The sequence below is a fragment of the Leptosomus discolor genome, chromosome 4 (assembly GCF_034619465.1).
Source record: "Leptosomus discolor isolate bLepDis1 chromosome 4, bLepDis1.hap2, whole genome shotgun sequence".
NCBI classification, from domain to species: domain Eukaryota; kingdom Metazoa; phylum Chordata; class Aves; order Leptosomiformes; family Leptosomidae; genus Leptosomus; species Leptosomus discolor.
Window position 1 is genome coordinate 62861101 of NC_141394.1, and position 11569 is coordinate 62872669.

General features: G+C 37.6%; 1 protein-coding gene across 1 annotated transcript in view; it reads right to left on the reverse strand.

Annotated features, from left to right (window-relative positions):
- Positions 1-496: 496 nt before the first annotated feature.
- Positions 497-11569, reverse strand: part of RBPJ (recombination signal binding protein for immunoglobulin kappa J region) — a 63227-nt gene continuing 52154 nt past the window's right edge. Inside the window, exons 6-11 of the mRNA XM_086464605.1 lie at positions 10701-10838; positions 10380-10492; positions 8059-8199; positions 3035-3190; positions 2235-2338; positions 497-1448 (exon numbers count right to left, since the gene is read on the reverse strand). Of these exons, the coding sequence (XP_086320731.1) occupies positions 1133-1448; positions 2235-2338; positions 3035-3190; positions 8059-8199; positions 10380-10492; positions 10701-10838 (968 nt within the window). The 3' untranslated portion in view covers positions 497-1132. The remainder of the gene's footprint in view (positions 1449-2234; positions 2339-3034; positions 3191-8058; positions 8200-10379; positions 10493-10700; positions 10839-11569) is intronic.

Sequence of the window (11569 nt, forward strand, 5' to 3'; positions counted from 1 at the left end):
ATCACCTACCAATCCCATTTGTAGCACATACTTCTCATGGTATTTTAGTTACATGCCAACAAGACAGAAGACATGCTGCCAAATGAAGTTATTGGGAACATTCCACTTTCGAAATAAAACATTTAACTTACACTTAATACAAATTATGTACAAGATCAGAAAAACCTGAACAGATCCTGAAACATTTTCAGATGCAACATGACTGAGCAAGGAAGAGAGGGAGTAACCCAGTAACAACCCTTCAAAAACACCAACGTATGCCTGTGACATGAACAATCATTAATATGACTGCTTGAGATGCCACTTAAAAAAAAAACTCATGTAATGTTAGAACCTCATGAATTATCACTATAAATACATATTTAAAAAAGGAAAACAGAAATAACTATTAACAATGACTGAAAACAGAGCACTAAAGTTAACATACATTGCATGTATTGCAGGCAAGGCAGAGGCATTTTTTTAAAGCTTTTGCACAGACTTCATATAATCTTAAAAAAAATATGCTGGCCTTTACAAGGTTCTACTTGCTGAAATAAAAACAATTTCAGTTCATAAAAAGTCACAAGACTTCAGTTTAAAAAAAGGAACAGTTCCAGCCACAGACCAAAAATATATATATTTTTTTAAAACTGGAAGAGTATGGTAATTAGATTATACAAGCATGGTCAGGCTTGGAACCTGAATATACTTCAGAGCAAAAGCTCAGAGGAAAAAAAAATATAAACTATTTGGTAACAAAAGTGTACTATATGTTGTGATACAAAAAAGGTATGGTGAAAATGTACCTTTTATACTAAAGCTTATACAAGTTCCTTGGTCCATAAAAACTATGTTGTGTTCATGTTTTCTAGTTTGCTCAACATGTATCCCAGCCACATTTTTTGTTTCTTGCCCATTAAAAAAAAACAGCTGAAAAATAGATTTTCAATAAAGTTCTTAAGTTTCGGATGTTTTTTGTTTTTGTTTTTTTATTGTGGCTTCTATATTTAAGATCAGCACTTGCAGGTAACAAGGTTCAAATAATATCACCTAAAATGGAAAGGTGTTTTCCCATGAAACCACAAAAATTGTTCGGTTCTCTTGAATGTAGCACTTAAAAGTCAGTTAAAGTCCCGACAAACAACAGTAGTTAGGAAACTACAGTTGCTGTAGATGATGTGACATTGGTGGGATTTGTGCTGACGTTTGTGTAACTTCCCTCGCTGTTTGTATTTGTTTCACTGGAAGCCATGAGGCTTGAGTTGGCTCTGAGGATTGCTCCAGCAGCACTGCAGTGTGGTCGTGGCCCTGGTTCCGGTGTGTATGTAAAGGTAAGGCTGGTGGAGTAAATTATGCCATCGTTACGGACCAAAGTTACTGGAACCTGGACTGGCTGACGGACCCACCTCCAACCCTCTCGAAATGCAGAAATGTCTGGAACAACACATAGCATGCTCTCTGCGCATCTGAAAAACAGGAGAGTCAGTGGAGCATAATAAATCTTAAGCTTAAAGAACAGAAGAGAATATTTCTGTTGCAAGGGACCTACAACGATCATCTAGCCCAACTGCCTGACCACTTCAGGGCTGACCAAAAGTGAAAGCATGTTATCAAGGGCATTGTCCAAAGGCCTCTTAAACACTGACAGGCTTGGGGCATCAACCACTCTCTAGGAAGCCTGTTCCACTGTTTGACCGCCCTCTCAGTGAAGAAGTGTTTCCCAGTGTCCAGTCTGAACTTCCCCTGGCGCAGCTTTGAACTGTTCCCATCTGTCCTATCCCTGGATCCCAGGGAGAAGAGCTCAGCACCTCCCTCTCCACTTCCCCTCCTCAGGAAGCTGTGGAGAGCAATAAGGTCGCCCCTCGACCTCCTTTTCTCCAAACTAGACAACCCTCAAAGTCCTCAGCCGCTCCTCACAGGACATTCCTTCCAGCCCTTTCGCCAGCTTTGTTGCCCTCCTCTGGACACATTCAAGTACCTGAACATCCTTCTTAAATTGCGGGGCCCAGAACTGCGCACAGCGCTCAAGGTGAGGCTGCGCCAACACTAAATACAGTGGGATAATCACGTCTTTTGATCAGCAGGATGTGGTTTGCTCTCTTGGCTGCCTATTGAGCCTGCTGTCAATCAGCACCCCCACATCCCTTTCTGCAGGGCAGAAAGTGTACACTTGAATATATACAAGTGAGTACACAGTCTTCAAAACATCCAGTAAAATGTAATCACCATAAGAGCAGTAGGAAATACTGTACCTGTACATGGTTTCAGCTTCCACATCCCCAAACCAGACACGTAAATTTGGAGTGAAGTTCTGTCCTGTAAGTTCCAACATTGCTACATCCCCTCCGCCATTCAACTGGAAAGGGAGTGAATACAAAAGAGAAGGAAATCCACAAAAAACCATGTATTAATAAAACTGAACACCCCTCCCCCAGAAAAGAACTCTTCATACGCGTACAGTAACTGTAACCAGTGCTGTTTCTATCAGCTGGATAAAACTGAAAGAAACACACCTACACAATTGAACTGTAAAGAAGCAACACATCTAAAAGAGACTGCCAATTAATTTGGTATCCTGAAGGAACTTCTAAGTTTTGATAGTGGCTGCTTAGAAGTCAACAAGGTTTTGAAAACAAAGAACAAAGAATCTTTCAGAACACATGTTAGAAGGGCTTCAATTTTTTCCACAGCAGAACGCCGATTTTCTTAATAAGGTTTCAGTCTGGCTCAATTTGGTCTATAATTGTCTGTTTTAAGAGCCAACATAAATTTCTAAATAAGCAAACAGAAGTCTTAAGGATCTCACTTCCACAGCAATTTAAGAAATAAAATTCTTAATGTATAGAACAATATTAACACTATTCCTGTGATGGATAGGCTCATGTATTCTGAAATGCAGGTAAGAAAAATTATTGCAACATAAAGTAATTTTCCTATTTATAAAGCTAGTAAGAATGTTTTCCTACAGTACTCCACAAAGGTACCATGAAGGTTAAATCAGTATGACAAAATAACCTCACATAAATGAGTTTATTCAAAAAAATAAACTTACTTGAAGACTTTCTACAACAGGCACAGGTGTCACTGGAGCATGGACCGGTCCCATCCCCTCATAAAATGTGTATTCTGCTTTGTCTGTGCTAATGATTGTCCAAGAAGCTCCATCATTAATCATTTCTTTATTTGGTTCTTTTGGGCATGGAGTGGCCTTAGAAAGAAAGAAAAGTTTTAGATCTGACCTGTAGACTTGTTTGCCAAGTCAGAGCTAAAAACGAACTCGGGCACTAACAACACCTATTATTTCAAAAACATATTCCCTTACGTTTTTCCTGTAACAAAATGACCTAGAGACACAGTCATATACATTTCAGCAAAAGTAGAAGAAAATTAAAACTTGTGAGAACACTGTAACTCTCACCTATGATGCTGTTACCGCTCCAACCTTATGTTTATTATTGGGGTTTATTTCAGTTCAGCTTGCAAAGTTTTAATGTTATTCAACAGCAATTAACTAACAAATGACAGCAACTAGAAGTAGCGACTTTAGATTTTGTTTTATTAATGCAAAATGACTAAACCAGCTACAGACTGAAGTGGAATACTTTTCATTAGTTATGATTTGCATCTGGCCAAGATTTTTTTTTTCTCTTTTTAGAGAGTTCTTCACCACAAAATGATGGAAAACACAAACTTGTATGTCAGTGTTTGTGCAAAGACATGGGAGAGAAGCTGAAATAATAACCTTGCAAATTAGTTCAAAACTTTCATTGTCTCCTTGTAAATATTAATAAATATTACTATATTAGTATACATACTATATACGTAGATAGACAACTATTTTTTATGGCAATGAAAGCCTCTCTGAACAATTCTATCCTCTAGCAACCATTAAGAAAATTGTGCATAGGTTAAACACAGGCACAGAAAATAATGCGACTCAAAAATTCTGATTTTAATACCTAAATTCTGTTTTCTTGCATTAAGCTTTAAGGCTATCTAGGTATGTAACCACAACCTTTACTCTTCCTAACTGTTAGATAAACTTCAGTTAGCACAAATGTACCAGTTCAGATGAAAGGAAGTTAAAATCAAAGCTGCATTCCCATGTGGACTCTTCATTCTGATATGATCATGTAAAAAAAGCACTGAAAACAGCTTGCAAGGGAAGTGCGCAACAAGGATACTAACTACAGATCTTTCCAAGCTCAAGACCCAACTGATACTTTTATTAGAGACATATGGAGCTTCTAAATTACTAGCCCAACTTCAAAAGAGGAACTGTTGTATACTATTTTGATGCATGACATTTTTCCTACAGGTTGATTACAATTCCTGTTGGCATGGACCGACGTACTTCAACTCATGACAAATAAAACCATGGATATAAAAAAATGAATGATGCTGTACAAGATTCTTGACTGGCTTCTTCAGATCTGCTAAACCACTGCAACAAAGTGGAAGGCAAATACCACAGAATTTGTTCTGAAAGTCCTGCTACGTCAAGAATCATTTCAGGAACATTTTACTCCTCCTGCCACAGAAATTCTTGAAAGATTACAATTCCTCTTCATTCCTCTTTGTCACTTCAAAATACAGCAGTTTACCTCCAGGCACTCCCCCGCTCCCTTTCCTTTCCTTTCCTTTCCTTTCCTAACTAAACTTTCTCAACAGGTGGCACTGGAAGACTGAAATGCTTTAACATCATGCTTAGTACCTCATGTATTGACTGGCTTCACATGGAGACAGGATGGGAAACAAAAAATTGCATAACATTACTGGATAAAGGACAGAATTCCCCAAGAACTGGTAAGCACAACAAGGACACAGACAAGGAATCCAAGGAATATAATCTATTTGAATTTAAAACAAACAAACACATACCACTAACACCTCCCTCCCCTCAAAAAAGAAAAAAAAACCCACCCTCAAGAAAGTTCTATATCAAATGATATTAAAGAAATTAAATTATAATGGATTAGAAAAAGTTGGTTGTTTTTTTCTTTGCTAGAAAGCTAATTAAAGGAAAGCAAAAGGTAGAATTTAATACTCATTCTCCTTTCAAAATGCACAAAAGCCAAGTGCAGTACCCTCCTGGAGACTTGTGTTGTGATCAATTTTATTCAACATCCTCACCAGTGTGCTGGCAATGTCAAATCTTCAAACTTCTGCATGATCTTTTTCAGGTAGTTAAATGCTGTCACAATGGCACGGATTTTATGTCCAGAAGGACATCAAAATGAACATAGAGGGCAAAAAAGGGGTAAGATCTCCAATTTAGATAAAAGAGAGTTTTTAAAGAAAAATTCTGTAGATGATTCCCACAAAACACTCAACTTGGAACTGGTAGTTACAACTCAGGATCCTGGAGTCATCAGGACAGTTTTCTGAAATCACCAGCTCAATGTGCAGTAGCAGTTGCAACTGGCAACACAATACAGGACACCATCAGAAAATACTGACAACAAGGTATCAGATATTATTTTGCCAGTGTAAATCCTTTTTTCACCTAATTCTGGAAAACTGAGTGCAGTTCTGGTCTCCCTGACTAAGAAAGCCATGGTGAAAAAAGAGAAGGTACAGAAGGGGCAACTAAAATCACCAAGGAGCTGCTGACCTTACGAGAAGAAATTGAAGAGACTGTGACTCTCCAATTTGGAGAGAAGAAATTAAGATGTTGATGGGTAAGGTGAACGCAGAACTGCTGCTCACTAAATCCTGCAAAACCAGAACTAGGAATCACTCACATAAACTATTAGATCATTCAAAACAAATACAGCAAAAGAGAGCATCAGCACATTGAAAGCGAATCAAACTGACGGACTACACATCTACAAAATGATACCAAAAGATGAAGAGTCAGGGATGCAGTCTTTAACAACCCTTAATACAAGAAGTGTGGATGCTGGCAGAGTTCAATTGCATTCAACTGCATAAAGCAACCAGGCTTGCCTGCTTCCTGTAAGCACCATCTCCTTGCTGCTGTTAGACTTAGATACGGACTCTGCTCTGATCCAGTAAGGCATTATTTATATTCTTTCTGTATTTTCCAGGCAGGAGACCTTCTAAAGAGAGATCTGGCTGACGCTTCAGCAACTGAATTTCAAGGTTTTTGTAGGTTCATGCTGACTTTTTACAGCTCTCTGCTTTAAGCCTCTAAGGTATCTATACTGGGCTACTTCCATTAACCCAAGAAAGACTTGTCACCCTAAAGTAACATTTGGGTTTGTTGTGGGTTTTTTTGGGGGTTTTTTTGTTTGTTTGTTTTTTTAATTCTGACAACAGTCTGCCTAGACTCCTACCACCAGAACTGTACTCAATAGTAAATGCTTAAGAGCGGGCAGGTGAAAGACGCTACACATGCCTGTTTCTCTCGCCTTGGTCTTCTGGTCCAAAGAAAAAACAGGTCAAATTGTATTTCTCTCCTGCCACTGGCAGGAAGAGTTTATCTTTTATAGTGATTTCACTTACCAAAGAGTGATTAAAGTTACAGCCTAATGTGCAAATTAACATATTTTATTCAGCAAGTAGAAGCAGCAGGTATCTACTCCACTAAAAGAATTCAGAATAGTGGGCTGTCCTTTTATCTAAGCCCTACTCAGGTGGAAAGTTCAGAGCGCTTATCATATTTGGCTCCATGAGTGCTGCAGAAACTGAAAAGTGGTACGACGTCCTGGTAGTCCCACAGGGGATTCCACGATGTTGAACTAAGGCAGCTGTCAGAGAAGCAGGAGTTGCTTCTTCACTCAGCCCTTCCCAAAAAGTACTTCGAGAAAGGTCAGATAGCAAGGCTGATGCTGAATTATTGCAGTTCCAATTTCATAGCTTTCTCTTCTTCTTGACAAAGGTCCATTCTCCTTTACAAAGAAGTATATTGACAGACATAGCTCTGCTACATGCTGTAGGTAGAACCAATAGATCTGGGCCCTTCTGAGCCACAAGTCATGAATATGTTTCCTGAAATATGAACAAAGCTTCTCATATTCTCTTTCCATTGTCCCAATTCAGTACAGAAGCCAGCTGAGCCTTTAACAATCCTTCTTATCCCTTGCCTTAAATTAAGGGAAATCTTTAAGAAGTTAGATTCCATTCCCCCTTTCCAACCTCTACCTTTCTTACCCAAGAAGCTACAGCTGTCCTCCTAAGGAAGTCCCGAGTCTTATCCAAGTGTGGCCATCTTCCTGGAGCACAGCATTATCTCTCAATACCCTTTGCTATTTGAGCTGTCCTGGATGTTTAAAGAAAATTGCAATACTTAGGTATGCCTGAACTTGGCTTGTTCCAGAGTAAGTCTTGTTACTCTGATGGGAATTATCATGCTGCAAGTCTGCTAAAAGCACGTTAACATACACATTAGACTAAACCCACAATTTGTCAGCATATTGTACAAGCTGTCAGAACAACTGTACGCTGTGGGGTTTTTTTTGGTGTTTGGCTTTTTTGTTGTTGTTGGGTTTTTTTTTTTTTTTTTTTTTTACAGCTCTCCCTAGGGGTTCAGTCCTGTTACAGTAACTTGCTAGGGATATTTTTCTCTACCTACTGGAGAAACAAATACTTGAAGACAGAGACAGCTATATTCTTTACAGACAAATCAAATTTCTGTGGCTTTACAAATTACTGTGGTCAACTGCCATAGCTGTCTAAGTTTACGCTCTTAACCAAGAGCAAGACAGTGCAACTCTGCCAAGTTCATCATGAAATAAGACCATCATGAAATAAGACTATCATGAACTGTGTTGTTTCTTGTTTGCTATAATCTAGAAATGGACACACAAGTGGTGCGACTCCACTGGCATATGTCAACATGTTAAGCCACAGTATTGTGACCGCATGCACAAGTTGCTAGTGTGTTTCCACATCTTCCACTGGAGAAAACAGAATTGCTTGTCTAGACAGACATGGAACAAAGTTACGAGGAAAGAGAGAGAGATTTGGAAAGGGACAGATAAAGTTTGTTGCTTTCCATCCTCTTGCATTAAAAACCAACTGCAAAACTGGCATTCATACATATTTTAGGAATATTCGGAAAAGCTTCACAACCATGCTTCTCATCTATTGAAATAGTTTTAAACAACTCACTTGAAATTGGATTATTCTCTCCTGGGAAAGGCACAAATACATTCTCTCAGTGTCTTTAAGGTAAAATGCACATTTATGGAGCTGCGATACTGGATCATCTGCATCCAATAACGCTGTTTGTTTATCTACTTTTCGAATTATCTGTGAACGAAAATATATATTTAGGACAATTTCTGTACTTCATTACATTGGAGATTACATATGTACTGCTAGTAAAGGAAGTGAAAGGTCTTTTTATTTTTTTTTTTTTAATTTCCGTGCCTCCTGTTTTAATACCAACATTAGATTCATAATCCTCAATGCTTACGAAACAAGAAAACAACACTGAAGTGACACTCAGTGCTACAGCTCCAATGTGCTGCACGCATATATATCTTATCTTTTTTTGCCATAAGAATGGGCAAAAAAACTTGAAGCTTCAGCAAAATCTACTTTTGTTCCATTTCCTGGTACAAAAGAGCAGTAGGTCAAGTATATATAATAGACTTCTACAGAAGCTTCCACCATTGATAGCATCAACAACATTCTGTGGCAGATTGGTTGCTGAACCAGAACAGTTGAAAAGAAGGATTTACTTTAAAGGTATTGAGATGTCCTTAACTACAGTTTTGCAAACACCACAATCATAGTGTATCTTAACAATAGTTGCTTATTAAATATTACTTAAAGACAACTGTGCAGAACAATTGTTCCTTACATCTGGCAGTTCAGTGAAAAAATAACTGCTGACTTAATTCAGAGCTGTTATACTAATTTATTTTTAAAAAATTAAAAAAGTTATTCCCTTACAGACAGTGGAAATCTGTAGCTTGGAATTTTAACTCAACTTCTAGAAAAAAGTTTAATGCAACATCAGCAGAAGCAGCAGCCAAAGTGCTTGAAGATTTCTAAGCCGACAATCAGAAAGCCAACCATGTCCTCTGGATTTCTAATGATAATAAATGGCATTATTAGCAATATAAGTTTCAAGGTTAACTTGTTTCTTCAAAGTTCTTTGCATTAACCTATAAAATGTCTGCAAGTTACCTTTTCATCCCATCACCTTCAATCAATCTTGTAAGGCAGCATGACAAATGTTGCCAATAGCAAATAAGCCAGGAACCTTTAGCCTAATTTGTTTTAATCTATTTCTACCTACAAATAAGGTTTCTGGAATCATAAATGATGGTATCTCCTTTTGGCAATAAGAAAATATTAACATGAAGCCCACAAATGAAGTGAGATCCTCTTACTAAATTTCATGTGCACTGAACCAGATCAGTAGTAACCAGGTCTGGATTTATCTCTGTCAAATAAAGTGATTAAAAAAAAAAAAAAAAATTACTCTGAGCAGGCTATCTTCTTTTTTACCCAAGTTTGATAACAGGAGATAATTTCTCATTGCAGTCCTAGTAAAGTAAGTTTGGGAAGGAGAACAACCACCTGCCTGCAGGGAAGGCTGGTTTTACATTGGCCCATGCTAAGAAGTGTTTCTAGTTAAAAGTGGAATTAGCAAAGCCTTGTATGAAATTCATAATGGGCTGACAAACCACAATTTCACAGAAGAGCTCACATGAAGCATCGTTTATTATCAGTCACACAAAATTCCATGTAGGCTGGCATTAAGAGCATAACACAGAACAAAAAAGTCTGTAACTATCCTTAAATTTATTTATAAAAACCATTACTGTGTATACTTTTTTTGGTTCACAAACCTGAACCAGTTATAATCAATTTTGTATCTGTGACAAAGACAAGGGCTGAAATTGTCTCTTTCTAAAAAAAGTTATTCCAAAGGCATTTCCAATGTTCCATATTTAAAACAGACAGTATTAATAAATGTCCAAAATGCTTTTACAAGCTGATATTGGTATAATTACGCATCCTTAGAAGTACATAGAAGTGCTTTTAAATTCAAATCAGCAGAGCATTTTTAAAAAGCTGTGCTTAACTCAACACATGGAATAGTCCTACTGGCTGCAAAGACTTTACTTATCTATTCGATATCAATATTTAAAGTACTTTGCTACACTGGGACCTACATTACCGTTTTTAAAATAGACATTTTCTTAAGGACAGTGTGCAGATTAACCTACTTTGGCAGGTTTGGATTCTGAAAAATTCCCTGTGCTTATTTTACAAGCTGTTCTTTGCTTACAGAATTAATCTGCAGATAATAAAAATACGCTTTTATTAAAATGAATGCCATTTTCCATATAAAACATGTATTACCAAAAGGAAAACAAAAACCCAAAAATTGTGAACAATGCAAACTCAACTATGCAATTACACTAAGTAGCCATCTACAAATCAATTACAGCATTGGAGAAATCAAACTGTACCAGTCTTGGGAGTGCCATGCCAGTAACTGAGCATACAAGTTTGACAGTCTGCCCATAATGAATGTAGCCATCTCTCACTGTGAATTCTTCTCCTTCTGATTCATCATCATCCACTGCATGGAACAGGAATTTTCACATTATTTGTTTTAATCACTGTTTTCCTCGACAGGAGGAACATTTACATCACACTATTACATCAAATACACACTCAGTAACAAAAAAATCTGCATATGGGCAATTAATATCGAGGAAAAAATGCAGGACTTTTTTGTGGGGATGGAGGGAGGGAGGTGAAAAAAAAGTTGTTTCATTTTTACTTACAGAGGTGAATGTAAAATGCTCCCCACTGTTGTGAACTGGCATGGAAATTACCACCTTCTACGTGCAAATATCTGGTGCTAACTGTTTGGGATCGAAGTCTATTAAATAGTGCCACTTTTGTCCCTGATGCAATACATACTGCAAGAAACACATACAGACTTGAGATTACAAAATTACTTCATTATTACATAGAAAAGTAACAAAAAGTCACAGATACAGTAAAATAAGCTGATGAATACTGGAAATCAAGAAACAATTCTCGACTATTGGTTAATGTAGAAAATATTTGTGACAGACCCAAAATAATCACAGAATTACAAGTGGGATAACATACACAGTGGCTGTTCTCCAAAGGCACGCTAGTTCACAGAATTTTGCCACTTAGCCAAATGGGCCAGTGCTTGCCAGCTGAAAACTCCTTCTGTTCACAGTTCTCCAACAACTGATTATTTGAGCAGAAGCTTTAGCTTGCCCTTGTGAAGTACTTAGGCCACCTTCAGTGATCATCTGAAGTATATTTGAAGTATAAAGAAAAATTATTCTTACAAATCACAACCAATTGAAAGGAAAACAGACAGAACTTCGTAAAATTGAAACCATGCAACTTGAAATCTCAGATCTGAACTTACTTATCATTCAAGAGAGAGAAACACTAAGTCTGCTCCCCTAAAAAAATCAGCAACTAGCATTTTGCCATCAAAACGAGCATGTTTCTTGCACTTGGTTCACGTTTACTACCGAAGAACGCTTGGTTCCTATTCACTGTCCACCAAAACTATGTCGGAATACAAAGTCAACAGTGCATACTCTGAGCCCACGGGAGTGAACTGCACAGGAACAGATTGCCTTTAGCCATATGGCTAAAGATC